Genomic DNA, 18,171 nt, shown 5'->3' on the forward strand with positions numbered 1-18,171 from the left:
ATAAATACTTTCAAACAATTTTAGTATGAAGTATTTAAATTGTTGTATGTGGGACCTGAGGTAGGATATGAGAGAAATTAGAAAGGTGACCTTCTTTTAAGAGTACCACTCAATGCTAGTTGAATTATTTTAAAGAATTAGAGTTCCATTCCTCATTATTCCAAGTCCTTTAATGTCTCAAAAATTATATAATGTGTTAATTACATCATTTATAAATTATAACTATATCTGAATTGCACCTTAAATCTTGGACTTATAAAACACAAGCCTAGATTTCTTCTGTGTTATCCTTTGCCAAATTATTAATGAACAATGTTAGAAAAGTATTATGAATAGGGAAAAGATCAGTCTAACTATAGCCAACCCCACTAAAAACACCCCCCCTAAACCCCATCCCATTCAATCTTTCATAATCATAGCTCAATGCAATGGTAAAGTCATCGGAGGCATATCTATTTTGATTAGCTAATACAATTCTGGGGCTATTAAATAAGTTGAAATGTGTATTTGATTTCTGTGAAGAGTTCCCATGCTGTCCAATATAGGTTTCTGCAATGATGGAAATGTTTTATATCTGTGCTGTCCAATATGGTTGCCCTGAGCCACATGCAAATACTTAACACTTGAAATGTGGCTAGGATAACTAAGGAATTAAAATTAAATAAAATTTAAACTTAAAAAACGTGGCTGGTTCTGGAAATGCACACATTTACACTTTCACCGCAAGATGCATGGATGATTAAACCAACTAATAGCAATCAGAATAACATAACACATACACTGCCCCCACCTTAAACTTAAAGAAATAAATCAAAGCATAAGACTTCAATTTACCCAGTTTCAATTCTGAATAGCAAATTTTCTTTGTCCTACTCCATAACTTAATTCCTTAAGCAGAGATTAAAATCACATGCTGGCCTGGTCTTTTTCAGGCAGGAGTAGAAAACAATTCCCTCACCTGTTTTTGCTTTTGCTTCTCCAAAACATCGAGTATATACAAAAGTACTAATCATAAATGTTGGTTCATGACACACGATCAATACTGTAGTTGCCGTTTTAATTTACTTATAACAATTCACTGTGAACCCAACTTAAGAATAATTCCAATAATTTATATTTTCCAATGTGCTCCTTCCATTACGATATCTTCCTTTTTCACTTTCAAGGTAACCACTATGAGGAATTTGATCATTTCTTTGCTTTAAAAAATTATCTATGCTGTATACTGTTTATAATCTTGCCTGATTTTTCAGCTTTGTAAAAGGCATACAGGATGTAGTTGTCTATATCTTTTTGCCTTTTTCATTCAACATTATGCCACTAACTGTAATCCAGGCTGTTGCATGTAACTGTTACTTGTTTTCACTACTACATAACAAGCCATTGTGTATCTATACTGCAATTCATTTATCCATTCTTCTGAAGTTAGGATAACTACAATTTTAGTGGTATATAACACTCTTTGTCTTTAGGTGCACATATGCAAGATTCAATTGGTTATATGTACCTCACAGTGAAATTGCTGGATCATAGGACACATGGATGCTCAACTTTATGAAATAATGCGGTTTTTAAAAATTGGTTGTAATTCTCAATTAGTAGCAGTGTTTAAGAGATATTTAATTTCTTCTCCAAAATTTACCATCTGACTTCTCAATTTTTGCCAATCACGTGTGTGTAAAATGTGGTCCAGATTAGTTATTCCCTGAATTACTAATGAGGTTGAACACCATAAAGGCCATATGTGCTATTTCCTCTATAAAATGCTTATTCATGACTTTTACTAATTTTTCTGCCAGCACTCTTGCCTTATATTGGTTTGTAGGTGCGGAGTTCATTATATCTTCTTAATAACAACAGTTTCTCAGTTACATATATGTCAAGTATCTTTTCTCAGTTGGTGATGTGTGGTTTTCACTTTCTTTAAGAGGTCTTTTGATTCCTAAATGTTCTTCATATTAAAGTAGTAAAATTTATCAACCTCTTTTTAAGGTTAATGGCTTTTGTGACTTAAGAAATCTTTCCCCTCCCCAAATTGAAAAATGTATTCACATACTATTTTCTTATAAGTTTTAAAAGATTTCCTTTAATCTATATTGCATTGATTGTTGAGGTGAAGTAGGAGTCAATTAAAAAAAAAATTCCTTATAGAAAGCCAGTGGTCCCAGCCCATTTACTGAAAATCCTTTCCACATTAACTGCAGTGCCACTTCTATTTTATTTTTTTTTAAATATATTTTATTAATTTTTCACAGAGAGGAAGGGAGAGGGATAGAGAGCTAGAAACATCGATGAGAGAGAGACATCGACCAGCTGCCTCCTGCACACCCCCCACTGGGGGCTCTGCCCGCAACCAATGTACATGCCCTTGACCGGAATCGAACCTGGGACCTTCCAGTCCGCAGACCGACGCTCTATCCACTGAGCCAAACCGGTTTCGGCCACTTCTATTTTATAGTAATTACTAGAGGCCCAAGTGCACAAAATTTGTGTACTGGGGGGGAGGGGAGAGTGTGTCCCTCAGCCCAGCCTGCACCCTCTCCAATCTGGGACATCCCTCTCACAATCCGGGACTGCTGGCTCCTAACTGCTCACCTGCCTGCCTGCCTAATTGCCCCTGACAGCTTCTGCCTGCCAGCCTGATCACTCCCTAACCACTCACCCGCTGGCCTAATTAACACCTAACTGCTCCCCTGCCAGCCCGATTGCCCCCAACTGCCCTCCCCTGCCAGCCTGATGGCCCCCAACTGCCCTCCTCTGCTGGCCAATTTGGTTCTGATTGGTCGGTTTCTATGCCTGTCAGCATCAAAATCTCTGCCTCCTAGACAGCCATTGGCTCCTCACAGTTGACCCAGATTTGGCTCTGACTGGTTGGTTTCTATGCCAGTCAATATCTCTGGGTCTATCAATGGGGTCTGATCAGAAAGGCGGGGCTGATCAGCAGTCCCGGTGGAGGCCTGGAGAGAAATGGAGGCGCGGCTGCTGACCAGGCCCGGAGCTAAAGAGAGAGGCAAGTGCTGATCAACAGCTGCCACAGAGGCTACGGATCAGACCCTGCTTCTCTCTTTAGGCCTCTCTCTGGGCCTGATTCGCAGCCTCCTCAACAGTCAGTGCTGGGTCACTGTGCCTGCAGCCATAGGAGTCAGCACTGGGTCGCCATGGCAACCCAGCGCTGACTGAAGGACTGACTTCTGGCTGGTCGAGCCTCCCGGTAGTTGTGGATGTGACGGACCCAGGGTTTTTATATGTTAGGATAACCTATATATGTGGGGGGTTATTACTGGGCTCTCTATCTTGTTCTGTTGGTTTATTTAGAACCATACAATCTTAAATTAACCTTGGGAGTCTTCCCTACTCTAGAACTTTTGGGAATAGTTTGAGAAGGGTATGTGTTAGTTCTTTAGTATCATACAATCTTAAGTACTACATCTTTAAAAATTAGTACTGATGTATGGTAAGGCAAATCAATATTTGTGCATTTTTCAGAGGCAACAATTATTTACTAGTAGTTCTTTACTTTTCCAAACACATTCTACAATCACCTTGACATGTTTGATGAATATTTTTTGTTCTTGATTTTGATGAGATCTTTTAACATTCTCCCATTTAGCATAACTTTCATTTTAGGTTTTGCAGTTTATTCTGTCAGATTTTATTCCTAGTTTTTTAGAAGTTATCATTCAAGGGTATTAAATTTTATTTAAAAATGTCCTGGGTCCTCTGAAATGATTACTGAAATATTTATTTTTTAATGTTAAATCACACATACACACTGATGCTAAACCATGAGTATGTAAATATGTATGCTTATGAATATGTATATACACACATCTTACTTTGGATGTATTTACAAGTAAATCATAGATATCAGTATACCCCCCTTTTCGAGACAAAACTTACATGAAATGTATAAATCTTCAGTGTACATTTGCCAAGTTTTATTAAATGAATTCACCATTATAATTCAAACTCCAACAAAGATATAGAACAGTAGTTCTCCATCTTTAGCTTATCAGACCATCTGGAGAAGCTGTTTAAATATGCAATGATGGGCCCCGCCTTGCAAGTTACTCATTAATGAAGCCTGGGGTAAAGCCTTAGCACTTTCATTTCTGACAAATCACAGGTAATCTTGATAACTGTTAGAACCACTGACAGACTACTACTATTAACCCTAAAGTTCTCTCATATTTCTTCCAAGCCAATCCCTGGCCCCTGCAACCATTCTTCTGATTTTTCACAATATAAATTAGTTAGCCTCTGCTAGAACTTCATATAAATAGAATTGGAATATGTACTCTTCTGTGTAAAGCAAGCATGTCAAACTGGCAGCCCACGGGCTGCATGTGACCCACAATGAATATTTTTGGGGCCCAGCCAATATACCGGTATATAAGAAACGCCTTAATAAAAATTTCGTAACTTAATTTTTACAATATCTTGCTATACATAATTATTAATAATGAACTACAATGTTCACTAATGACTGATTACTAAAATTGTGTTGCATTTATTTCCCTTATGTGCAGGCGCACCATTTCTCTCCACTAATACCTGCAGCGAATATTTTAGCAGCCAATTGCCATGTCATTAGTCTTGGACTGGCTTGTTTGGTGTGAGCAACAGGAAATATTTCTCTTTCATAGAACAAGAAAAATAGGTTTATTTGCATTACACTTATTAATTTGTGGAGTTATTCAGTGTCTGGTAAGTTAATGTTCAAGAAAAAATATTGATATTTATTAAAATGTTCTATTATTTTAACGATTACACATTTATTTCAGCCCTTTGTATTCAGTATGTCTCTATTGAAATAAACCTGTGTTTCTAATAAAATTGAGGCTTTTGATTTTTTGCAGCCCACATAAACTTAAACCTTGTTTATTTGGCCCATGTTAGCCTTTAGTTTGACATGCTTGGTGTAAAGCTTCCTTTACTCTGCATAAATATTCTTGTTGTTCATTTATGTTGCTGTGTAAAAAAGGATGAAATAGTGCCATTTGCAACATGGATGGACTCTGAGAACGTTATGCTAAGTGAAATAAGTCAGTCAGAAAAAGCTAAGAACCATATTATTTCACTCATATCTGTAATAATAAAAGGGTAATATGCCAATTAGACCGGACGTCCTTCCGGACGACCTTCCAGAAGAAGCTGTGGTGGTGGGGGCCGAGCCCCTTGCCCCGTGCATTGGGCCTCTAGTGTGGGATATAAATTGAAACTCATTAACACAAACAGCAGTGTGGTGGTTGATAGAGGAAAGGGGGTTGAGGGACAAAGGGTCCTAATATAAGGTGACAGGAGAAGATTTGACTTTGGGTGGTGGGCACATGGTGCAATATACAAATCTTGTAACATAGAAACCCACACCTGAAACCTATATGTTCATGTTGACCAATGTCATCCCAATCAATTTAATAAATAAAATTGAAAAAAGAAATAATGATACTATTGATACCACTTAGCAATAAAAAGGAATAAAATATTACTATACCGTCAATATTCTCCTAATTAAGAGAAGTAAAACACAACTTAAGCCAACTGGACTTCTAATCATACAAGCTGCATGATTCCACTGAAATAAAATTCTACTAAAGCTACAATTATAGTGACAAAAAGTAGACCAGTGGCTTCCTAGGATCAGAGGGAGGGGATCCATTACAAAGAGGCACAAGGAAGCTTTTAAGGGTGATATTCTATATCTTAATTGTGCTGGAGGTTACATCACTGTATGTAATTATTAAAATTAATAAAACTGTATACCTAAAATTAGTGAATATTTTTGCATGTAAATTATGCCTCAATAAAACATTTTAGTTGTTAAAATATCATTAAATATTTTATTACCAAAAATATTGCTTAAAATTTAAAAGCTAAAAACTTAAAAGTAAACAGAAGAAATCAACTTCACTAGATAGTAAATTGTTGATATAATCAAACAGAAAAAAAGTTATTTCAAGCTAGATTTCTAATGGTGTGCTACAGACAAAAAGAAACGCAAAAATATCAAGCTATAGTCAATAATCTTACTGTTAATATAGTGGGGCAAAGCAAATAAAAATTGTGTTTATTTCCTTGGGAACCAATTTTCAGACTTGGAGGAAATAATAAAATAAAATAAATCTCATGATCTAAAATTTGAGTTAAAAATATCAATATAGTGGTTGAATATCAACTCATGAACCAGGAGAGCACTGTTCAACTTGTGGTCAGGGCTTGATCCCCAGTGGAGGTCGCGGGGGGCGGGGATAGGAGGCATGAAGGAGGCAGCCGATCAATGATTCTCATCATTGATGTTTCTATCGCTCTCCCTCTCCCTTCCTCTCTCTGAAATCAATAAAATACATTAAAAAAAATCAATATAAATTCTTGATTTCTTTTTTCTTTTTCTAAAAAAACGCATATTTTAAAAAGGTCCAAAGCTATGATAACCCTTAGCAACAAACAGCCACAGCACCCAGATTATTCCCACTGAAGAGAATTAGGACTCTTTGGAAAAATGACTGATTTCAGAATTGGGGCAGGAAATGTACAAGGTAAGTCTAGGGCATCTTGTAGAGGCAGAAGTTATTCAGGTTACAAAAGAGTAATAAGGTTACATCAAAAGTATATAAGACCAACTTGAAGGGACTAACAATGGGCAAAGATGGGACAATCCGAGCTTCAAAAAGAATTATGACTGCAATAAATTAAAATACATCAAAATCATAAAATCAATTCATACTGATATTAAAAAATGAAAAAACTAGTCATATTTGGAGGATGATATGAAAACTCATTATTTGGAAAATTAAGTAATGTAAACGAATCAAGCATTTCCCTGCCTTTCCTGTACAAACTATGTTTACAGTAATAAATAATTAATCAGTACAAAATTCCTCTTTAATATGAAACAAATAAAATAATTAGAAAAAAATCAGTATTTTGTACCTCCTAATGAAAATAATGAATCCAGGTAGCCATCATTTAAAACTAATCCTAAAAAACTTTTTAACAGACGCATCAGTAAACTCATAGAGATTACTGAAAATGGGACAAATATCATGTGCCTCCTGATGTGATGCAATAATATTCAGCATCACCTATGAAGTATTCTTATCCCTTACTCTCAAAACTGAACTTTAATATTAAGCCCCTAGATCTAAGAGGTTACAGAAAAAAAATGGTGAGTAGAAGAACAACTTAAATGACAACCAGAAGGAAGAGATCTATGAAATCCAGAAATGTGGGATAGTCTACAGAAAAACATATAAGTGGCATGAAAAAAGGTGTGAGGGATCGAATATTATAGATTATGAGATTTAAGAGCCTTATCAATCAAAACAATTGCAAACCAACTGTAAAAATATACTTTTGATATAATTAAGGAAATGTGAACATTGACTAAGTATTAGATATTAGGGAATAACTTATTAATATTTATTTTGATATAGATGACAATGAAATTGTGTTTTAAAGTAATTTCTGTTAGAGACAGATACTAAAGCATTTATGGATGAAATGATATAAAGTATGGGAACTGCTTTAAAAGTATTACAGCAAAAAAAAAAAAAAAAGATGGGGAGGGACAGAGATAAAACAAGATTGGGAAAATGCTGATAATTTTTGAAGCTGGGTGATGGGTACTTGTATGTACTCAAAAAATTCTGAATAAAAATATCTGTAGGGAGATAAACATTCCTATTTATGAAATTTTAAAAGAATATGAATTGTGGCTTAATTCTGCACTACTATAGGAAATCCTACATATTTTATATCAAATTATGTAAATATATACTTAATAGATTGTATATCTATTTATAGCTCTCATGTCTATTATCTAGATTAAAGGGATAAAGAAAAAATAATTATGTGGAAGGGAAGATAGAATTTCAATTACTGATTTAAAACACTTACTTGTAATAAGTAATTGAATAATGGATTAAATAGTGGTATTAACCATAACATCCAGTTTAATATACTGAAATAAACTGTCCCTACCAAAAAGGCAAAAACTTAAAAAATAACTGAAAATGTTCTATTACATCATAAAGTCTACAAAGAACTATTAAATTTCATGTTATCTGTTATCAGGAGTCAAAATAACACTCACGTTTTGAAGGAGTTGCTCAAACCAGTCATATCCAGTATCTCTGCATGCTGCAACCTATGGAGGAAAAATATAGTGAAAATATCCAAATTATAAATTTACTCACTCTGAATAAAATATTCTTTAGCCTTAAGTATATAAATGCCTCATCAATGCCCTCAAGTAAAAATTTTATTTTTAAAGTAAACTATTATTTTCAGTAAGTTGATAATTTACCAATGTTAAAGAATTTTATTCTAAAAACTAGAGGCCTGATTCATGAAATTCGTGCAAGAGTAAGCCTTCCTTCCCCCGACTGCCAGCACCAGCTTCCCTCCGGCACCAAGGACCCGGGCTTCCCTCGCAGCCCATCCAGAAGGCTTCATCCAGAAGGTTGTCCGGAAGGACATTCGATCTAATTAGCATATTATGCTTTTATCATTATAGATATTTTAGAATACATTAAAAATAGTGTAATGTATTGAAATTAAATGTGATAATTACATTTTGAACAATAACTTGAATCATACGATGTCAGAAAAATGTGTAAGATCTAAAGCAATAAAAGTGGAAATGTTTGCTTCATCTTTTCCTGCTAGATAGCAGATTTAAAGACTTCAGTGAAACAGATAATCATGTAATTGATAATATAAAATTTCTTATGTTCAAAATATGACAAGTATTGTGGGTCAAAAAATGTATAGTTTCACAATTAAATATAATGAAACTAATCTTAATTCATGAAAAAGGTAGGAATTATTATCTCATTTCAGGTTGTATCCTTGGGCTATTATTGTTATCTATTCATCATTCTCTTCTTTCCCTCTTAGGTTTCAATGATTGGAGGAATTTGAAGAATTTTAGTATTCACACTTTAAGTCAATGAATGTCAAAATATGGGGCTATGTAGGACCACCAACCTCATCTTAATTGCATCCCTTGAGTATCTCCAGAAATCCTATATAATAAAGAGCTAATATGCTAATTAGACCAAACAGCAGAACCACCGTCTGGACGACCTTCTGGATGAGCCATGGCTGTGAGGGCCGGCTGGGGGTATAAGGACCAGCCAGGGTTGGGCTTCAAGGGCTGAGCCCCTTGCACAGATTTCGTGCATCGGGCCTCTAGTATAAAATAAGGGAAGTAGTGCTGTGTCGAGGTTAACCAAATATCTCAATGCTGTCCCTCCTTTTGTGAAATGGGGCAGACCTCAACTAGTTTTGCACCTACAGGGACCATTGCCTTGTTGCTGTCCTTCTTACCACATCAGTGATGTTTAAAATTTTCCTTGTCATTGCTTCCTTGTCATTGTGTGGAGTTGGAGTAAACCAGAGTTTTTGGAATGTTTCATTTACTAATTTCTAGAAGAAAGAAAATTTTCAAACTAAGTAATTATAACAAACATGGCAAAATTCTCAATCCCAAATTCTTACTAAAGCCTAATAGAAAGCTATAAATAACTAATCAAAATACAAGTTACTGGGAATTCTTGGTATGAATTTCTCAGTTTTTAAAAAAATCATCAATTTCTCAAAATTGTAATTTTTTTAATTTGGTAAATATTTTAAATGGGTGACAATATGCCTTGCCAAGAATTTTTGCATAGTATACACTTGAATGTTTTAAACAACAACAAAAAATATTTTTACTACCTTTGGGGGAGAAGTTATATAAAAAAAAAACGAAAACCAAATATTGGGATAATCACATATATGTAAATTCACTAATAAACTCAGGATAAAATTTTCAACACATTATTTACTAATTTAGAAAACCAAGCATATGCCATGCAAAAAAAATCAAAGTTACTTTAATGTGATAATAAATTTCCTATATATAATGCAATCCCTATAATAACATTAAATATTATAATTGAGAAAGATTACCTTTATTAATACAAGATCTAGAAATAAGTATGTATTAAAGTCAGTCTTTTCTTGAATTTACAACCTAAAAATACTAACTTGTAAAGTTTTATATACATGGATGGACAAAAGTAGGTTTACAGTTGTGAGTATGCAAAAGTTTATTCTTGTATTATTATTTATTAATTATTGCATTATTTCCCATACAAACTGTAAACCTGCTTTTGCCCACCCCTTATATTAATATCAACAAAAATCTAGATATAATAAGCATTTAAATTATTTTAAAACATTAATGAAAAATGATATTTAAGTAGTCAATGTTTTATCTTACCTTAATGCCCTCTTCATCATTAACTCTGCGAATCATTTTTACACACATTTCTGTAATTTTTGGAAATGTTGGTTGTTCAATACAGATGTCTCTTAGGATCTTTATTACTCTTTTCCTGACACTGATACCAGTATCCTAAGAACAGAAAAGTATTTTTAAATGTAAAAAATAAAATCAATATTCCTAGATGTATGAAAACTGATAAAATAAAATCCTATATAATAAAATCCTAACATGCAAATTGACTGAATGGTGGAACAACCAGTTGCTATTACGCGCACTGACCACCGGGGGCAGATGCCCAATGCAGGAGCTGCCCCCTGGTGGTCAGTGTGCTCCCATAGGGGGAGCGCTGCTCAGCCAGAAGCTGGGCTCATGGCTGGAGAGCGCAGTGGAGGTGGTGGAAGCATCTCCTGCCTCTGCTGCAGGTGGGCGGTAAGGAGCCAGGGGTCCCGGACTGCGAGGGAGTGTCTGACTGCCAGCTTAGGCCCGATCTCTCAGGCAATCGGACATCCCCCGTGGGGTCCCAGACTGCGAGAGGCCGCAGGCCAGGCTGAGGGACCCCTCTAGTGCACAAAATTTCGTGCACCGGGCCTCTAGTTAGAAAATAAATTTTAACAAGCAGAATAGTTACTATATAGTAACATGATAAATATGGTCTACATATTTCTTCTTTATGTGCCTTTTTACTGATGTTACTAAAAATATCGGTTATTTTATATTGTCATTATTTTAAAATATGATATCTAATCCATGGAAAAATATTAAATAGTTAGCACTGAACACAATACTAGAGTATAAGCTTGCCAAAATTAAATGAGATAGTTAACATGAAGCTTTCAGAATAGTGCCTGGCACTTAAACAGCATATGAAACACTTCTAGCAAAAATGTCTAATGTAAGTCTAATCAAACCATTGCCACTATCTTACGTTTTATAGGAAATACAAAAAACAAAAGAATAAATTAAACAAAACAATGAGGAATAAGAAGACTGACCTGGTCTGACAAGGTCAGAGGGGAAGTGTGTAAAAGAGTTAGAAAATACCCTGAATTTTAAAACATGATCACCCAATGCAAGGTATGATCTTTCATAAGATTGTTTATAAAAAATTTTTTTCATCCAATATTTGGGACAATTGAAGAATTTGAATATGAACTGGTTATCAGATGATATTTTGTTTGGGTGTGATAATGGTTTTTGTTAACAAGGGCAGTATCCTTATTTTTTTGAGAATTAAGCTCAAATATCTATGGTAGAAGTAGTAATATGTTTTAATTTAAACTAATTTAGCAAAGAATATAGATGACATATGGTGATGGATACATGGGTGTTCAATGTACTATTTTTCTTTAATGTTACACATTTTCATAATTAAAGAGTTTTAAAAATAAATAAAAAGCATGGAACACTTATTGTGTAAAGTTATTTCCATTATGCAGTTTGGCAATTGTGAAAACATTTAGAATAAATTCCTAGGGCAGATAATGTCAGAGTTCATTTGCTTGGAAATTCTATAGAATTCCTTCACTCTTGAAAACACTAAGGCACTAAAATTCTTCCATTCTTAAATACTTTGTTTCAATCAAAATTGTATGAAAGTTGAAGCTGAAATTATCTATAACTCTCAATCAAACAATATTCTGATATTAGACTAAAGGTGATAAATTGTCATTGTATGTGCCTAATGCATCTCTGTTGAGTTATAGAAGAAGTCAATATGCCTGCAGTGCTTGGTATGTAGATTCCACAGGTATCTAGTAATTCCAATGGTTCCTCTTATATTCCAGGAAAATGCTCGAGGGCCAGAGAAATCCATGACATACAAGAAAATTCTGTATCTTAGAACAGTATTTAAGTTTGCTCTTAAGACACAAATGACTTTCTGGTCTAACTTGCTTGTCATAATTCAGCTTTAAGAAAACATCATGCAGACACACATAAATAATTAAAAAATATTGTCAGATATCAAAGTTCTGTACTTAGCTCTCATTAAAATAATTCTTCCTGTATATATGTACACTTATATATATATATATACACATATAATTACACCAGATTCCTAACCAAAATATTTAACTATGCCATGTAATTTCTATCATTTACTCATAATAAACTAACATAATCAAAGGGCAGTAGTAACTAAAAAAAGGAATCCAATTTTGACCACTGATTTCCTTTAGAGTAATGAGCAGACCTTCTCCTGGAATACATCCTTCTTTAGAAAGCTGCTAGAGTTCACATATTGTGCCATATAAATATGTAATTGGTATTTACTTTTCTAACTTAACATCAAAAATAATGTGACAATACTAGGAAAACCAAATTATATTCATAAATCATAATAAAAATGACAAAACAACAAACCAATATTCTTTCAATCAGCATATCATAATACTGCTCAGCAAGCTGAGGTCGACAAAGGACAAATCGACCTAGTAATTCTACTGCTGCTTCCCGGACACTAGTGGAGTTATCCATCAATCGCCCGTGAACCCCACGCTGCATATCAAGCTAAAGAAAAACAAAAAATATATAATTTACACGTAAAGCTAATATTTTAATTTGAATAGAAAGTTCAAATAAGAATCATCTGTGCTCCTTTTTACCCTTGCTAGGATACTGGGGTCTACAGCAACAACCTCAGATAAACACTTCATGGCTTTTGTTCGAACGGCAATTGCATTTTCCCCAAGAACTCGAAGGATCTGCCAAGCAAACATTGACATTTTCATAAATTTTAGAACATTTAACATTTCAACAAAATATAGCATGCAAACAAACAAAAGATTAAAAAAATATCACATTTACCTCTAATCTATACAATAAAAGCCTAAGCGAACATTAGAGTGGAACGACCAGAACAACCAGTCGCTATGATGTTCCCTGACCACCAAGGGCAGATGCTCAATGCTGGAGCTGCCCCCTGGTAGTCAGTGCGCTCCCACAGGGGGAGCGGCCACTCAGCCAGAAGCTGGGCTCATGGCTGGCAAGTGCCTCTCCCAACTCTGTGGCAGCGCTGAGCAGTGAGCGGTGGTAAGGAGCGAGGGATCCCAGATTGTGAAAGGGATGTCCACCTGCTGGCTTAGGCCCGATCCCTAGGGGTCGAAGCCGGCAGGTGGACATTCCCTGAGGGGTCCCGGACTGCGAGAGAGTGCAGGCCGGGCTGAGGGACATGCCATCTCCTGTGCATGAGTTTTGTGCACCGGGCCTCTAGATTTTGTAGAAGTGAGTAAAAATCTTTTGTCAACATATAAACAAATGCTACTTTCATGATCTTTATCTGTTCCCAATAATGAAGAGATATCATATACTACCCCACAAATATCCAGAATTAGATAAATCTATATCATTGTATAAGGAATTCTGGTCCATTTTACCTGTGTCAAATAAATATCAAAGCTCTGGGCAAACGGCCTCATAGAGGCCAAGTATCGAACAATCAAACAAGCATCATCATAGTCCACAGTATCAGAGTTCATCCTGCAACAAAAAGTTATTAAATTTCAATTTTATTTAATTCCTTGTAAGGTAAGTAAATTAATTTCACAAGGATAAGTAAGAAAGTAAAGATGTTTTCGCTCTAGATCTTACTTTAATGTGCTGAACTGAGAAGGTGTGGTTTTGATAATGCTTCTAAGAAACTTTTTCCGGTTTTCAGCTCGATGCATAATTTGACCGGTTGTCTCAACTTCCTTTGCGTGATGTGTACCTTCAGATGATTCCTCATCTTTTTGTGATTTCATTGCTTTTTCTGTTTCCAAAGTTGTGTCACGGAACCACTGGGCTATATAGAATTTACGAGAAAACTGAAAAAAAATGAGATATGAGTTTGATGAAACTGGTACACAATCAGGAATACAAATATTAAGATTTATTTTAAAACAATTTCTATCAGATAAAACCATATTTTAAGAAAAAAGTTGTAATGTTTAGAATATCTAAATGATAGAAAAATTATTTCACTTAGTCCCATTATAATTATGTCAAAAGATAATTTGATAAACACAACTATAGTAAATACCACTATTGACTACTTTACCTAAGGACAGTATCACATGAGTCAGTAAAATTAGAAGGATAATGGGTCAACTAAAAAAAGTTTAGAGCAAATAGATAAAATGCTGAAGGCAGAAGACGTTATTTTCAAAATCTCAACTTTAAGAAATAAACAGCCAGGAAACCAAGATGGTGGCAAGGTAAACACCTGAACTTGCTGCCTTGCACAACCACTTCAAAACTACAACTAAAAGACAAAACGGATATCATCCAGAACCATGGGAAGGCTGGCTGAGTGGAAATTATACAACTAGAAGGAAAGAGAAAAGCACACTGAGACTCGGAGGAGGTGCAGAAGTGAAGTGTGGAGGTACAGAGGCGCGCACGGGAAGGGGGGACTGGTAACTGAGTACGCTGCTGTCTTTTTCAAATGGGAGGGAGACACAAGCTCCAAACTGCTCTGAATTCCAGTTTCCGGCAAGACTCTGGAGACCCAGACTCATACGGGGAGAAACTGGACTGTCTGGCATCAGGCCGGAACACAAGGGCAGCTTTCTCTCAGAGGTGCATGCAGCGATCATTGTTCCTGCACGGTGCTGTGTGGGACACAGAGACGTGGGGACCTCTTAAGGGCAGGGCTGACGGGCAGCCATTGCTGTTTGCTCCACCCTGGTGATTCCCTGAGAACCTGCCCCACCCAAGCTGTGCGTAGAGGCTTTTGCATATGAATGGCCTGGCCCTTTGCAATCTAAAGCCTAACATACTGCAGCTGGGTTAGAGAGCCCCAGAGCTTCCAAAAGAAAACCCAAGGCTCCACAGCAGCTTGCATTGCTTCACAGCTGGGCCTCATCTAGGCACCTCCAAACCCCAAACAAAGAAGAGGAATCTGCAGATCTCTCTGTAGCTCCTGCTGGGTGGCTTCAGGCAGTGGCTGACTTTGCACCTCCTTGGAGATCCAAGAGCCAGTATACCCAGTGGTCAGAGTGAGACCATCCAGATTACAACTCTTCAGATCCATAAGAGACACACTCAGGGGGCAGACACACCAAGACACATCATAATTAAAATGCCAAGAGCAAAAGACAAAGAGAGAATCTTCAAAGCAGCAAGAGAAAAACAGTTAGTTACCTATAAGGGAGTACCCATATGATTGTCAACTGATTTCTCAACAGAAACTATGCAGGCCAGAAGGGAGTGGCAAGAAATATTCAAAGTGATGAATAGCAAGAACCTACAACCAAGATTACTGTACCCAGCAAAGCTATCATTTAGAATTGAAGGTCAGATAAAGAGCTTCACAGATAAGAAAAAGCTAAAAGAGTTCATCACCACCAAACCAGTATTATATGAAATGCTGAAGGGTATTCTTTAAGAAGAGGAAGAAGAAGAAAAAGGTAAACTGGTGAATATAATAGAATCAGGGACATAGAAAGGGAGTGGACTGACAATTCTTTGGGAGGAAGGGGGTGTGGGGAGTGCGGGAAGAGACTGCACAAAAATCTTACACCTATGGATGAGGACAGTGCAGGGGGTAAGGGCAGAGGGTGGGGTGGGAACCGGGTGGAGGGGAGCTATGGGGGGAAAAAAGAAGAACATATGTAATAATCTGAACAATAAAGATTTATTAAAAAAAAAAAGAAATAAACAGCCAATTAATATTTAAATATTTTCATGCTGAGTTATACCTCTAATCTGTTCATTTCAATAATGACTGAAAACCTTCAGTAGTTGGCTAAATAGCTTAGTTATCTCCAATCTCTTTAGATCGCATTTCCCGTTAAAAAAAAATTAAAAGTACCCCAAATTATGCATACTGTACCCTAATAAATTTTACAATAGGAACTATTATACTAATATTTTTGATACTTAATATAACATACACAAAAATAGAATTAAGGATATTAAAAGTAAAGCTACACTAATAAAAGAGTAAGATGCAAATTGACTACCTTTGCGATGCCCACCAGTCAATCAGGAGTATGCAAATTAACCCAACAAAGATGGCAGGTTAATTTGCATACGCAGGCACCAAGTGGCCGGGGGTGGGATGCAGGTGTTTGGCACCACCCCAGCCGTTCCAGGCCTCTGGGAAGCATGGGAAGGCGGAAAGGCGGCCCCGGGCCGGAGTGAAGGCGGTGCCAGCAGCCAGGGGAAGGAAGGCCCATTCTTGCACGAATCTTCGTGCATTGGGCCTCTAGTATACATATAAAATTATAATAGTTTCTTTTTACATGCTAACAGTTTCTTTTTATATACCATGCCCTCTGTGAGGACCAATGATCTAGCCTATTCTTAAAGATTTCCAAATACCTCCAATGTCACACAATTTTAGTACAGTAAAACCTTGACATAATGGACTACTTCGGGTGAAGGCATGTCTATTCAAGCCAAAAGTCCATTATATAATAAAGTAGGTTTTCTGAATGCGTATGCTAAAAATTGATAAATGAGTTTACCTGTTTTTCTTATGTTAACACTTTTTTATTTTTAAAATATATTTTATTGATTCTCCACAGAGAGGAAGAGAGAGGGATAGAGAGCTAGAAACATCGATGAGAGAGAAACATTGATCAGCTGCCTCCTGCACACTCCCCATTGCGGATGTTACCGCAACCAAGGTATATGCCCCTGACCGGAATCGAACCTGGTACCCTTGAATCCACAGGTCGACGCTCTATCCACTAAGCCAAACCGGTTTCAGCATGTTGACACTTTTTATGTAATTAAAATTAAGTCTGAAAAGTTCAATTTCAGAGAAAAGTTTTCTATATGTAATTTTATTTTTTTAAAATGTATTTTGAATTATTTTGGTGGGCTTTTTTTTTTTGGTAAGTGTATTTTTATTGATTTTTGAGAGGAAGGGAGAGGGAGAGAGAGAAAAACATCAATGATGAGAATCAGTGATTGGTTGCCTCCTCCATGCCCCTACTGGGCATCGAGCCCACAAACCCAGGCATGTGCCCTTGACTGGAATCGAACCTGGGACTCTTTAGTCCACAGGCCCGACGCTCTATCCACTGAGCCAAATCAGCTAGCACGGTATTACTGTAATTCTAAATTTATATGGAATAGGTCTAGTAAATGCATACATTCACCAGTCACTCTGAGTAAACAATTGCACACAGCTGTGTGTGGCTTAGTGCACGTGGTAATATTGGACAGCACACATTAAAACTGCTGCAGAAAGTCATGACACAAGGCAACAATGATATCAATGACCATGCACAATATGGATGATCATGTGCTAATGATTCGCCAAACATTGTTTATGAGCAGTGACTCTTGGATTTAAACATGTAGACGATAGTTGTAGATATGTATTTATTTATGTCGGTGAAATTACTACAGTGTTTCTTTTCAACATATGGCCTATTCGCTAAAATTTGTTAAAAATAATAGTGAATTAATAACCTGTTAATCATAAGCAAATATTGGTTAAAAGCATTTTAAAATTAACAGAATGTTAATTTTCACATATGACATATGAACAGGAAATTTTGTCCATTAAATCTGAAGTTTGTTAAATCGAGGTCCGCAAAATCAAGGGCTTACTGTACAGTATAATATCTGCACCAGAATTCCATATAAGACAAGTCAATCCATAACCATTCTTTTCTGTTTAGATTATCAACTACCCTTTTGTTTAAAAAATTGACATTCTAGACAATTTCCCCCTTCATATTTCCCAATTTTCTTTCAGACCCAATTTGAATAAGCATGTGGTATTTAAAAAAAAAAAGTTGAAAAATCCTACCACTAGTGAAGGATCAGTCTCAGTGTTTTCCTCCAAGTAATCAAGCAATGCTTTTTGCAATTGCTGGATTTCATCTTCTCCTCCTGAAACCTATAAAATAAGCCGAATAAGACAAAAATATTACTAATGTACTTTAATAAATTCCAAAGTT

General features: G+C 36.0%; 1 protein-coding gene across 1 annotated transcript in view; it reads right to left on the reverse strand.

The window, feature by feature from the left end:
• Window positions 1-18,171, reverse strand: part of NIPBL (NIPBL cohesin loading factor) — a 182,181-nt gene that overhangs the window by 24,116 nt on the left and 139,894 nt on the right. The window contains exons 25-32 of the mRNA XM_008155585.3: window positions 18,021-18,110; window positions 13,862-14,076; window positions 13,648-13,750; window positions 12,877-12,975; window positions 12,635-12,781; window positions 10,268-10,402; window positions 9,331-9,429; window positions 8,093-8,146 (exon numbers count right to left, since the gene is read on the reverse strand). Coding sequence (XP_008153807.2) covers window positions 8,093-8,146; window positions 9,331-9,429; window positions 10,268-10,402; window positions 12,635-12,781; window positions 12,877-12,975; window positions 13,648-13,750; window positions 13,862-14,076; window positions 18,021-18,110 — 942 coding nt within the window. The remainder of the gene's footprint in view (window positions 1-8,092; window positions 8,147-9,330; window positions 9,430-10,267; window positions 10,403-12,634; window positions 12,782-12,876; window positions 12,976-13,647; window positions 13,751-13,861; window positions 14,077-18,020; window positions 18,111-18,171) is intronic.

This window comes from Eptesicus fuscus, chromosome 4 (genome assembly GCF_027574615.1).
Source record: "Eptesicus fuscus isolate TK198812 chromosome 4, DD_ASM_mEF_20220401, whole genome shotgun sequence".
NCBI classification, from domain to species: domain Eukaryota; kingdom Metazoa; phylum Chordata; class Mammalia; order Chiroptera; family Vespertilionidae; genus Eptesicus; species Eptesicus fuscus.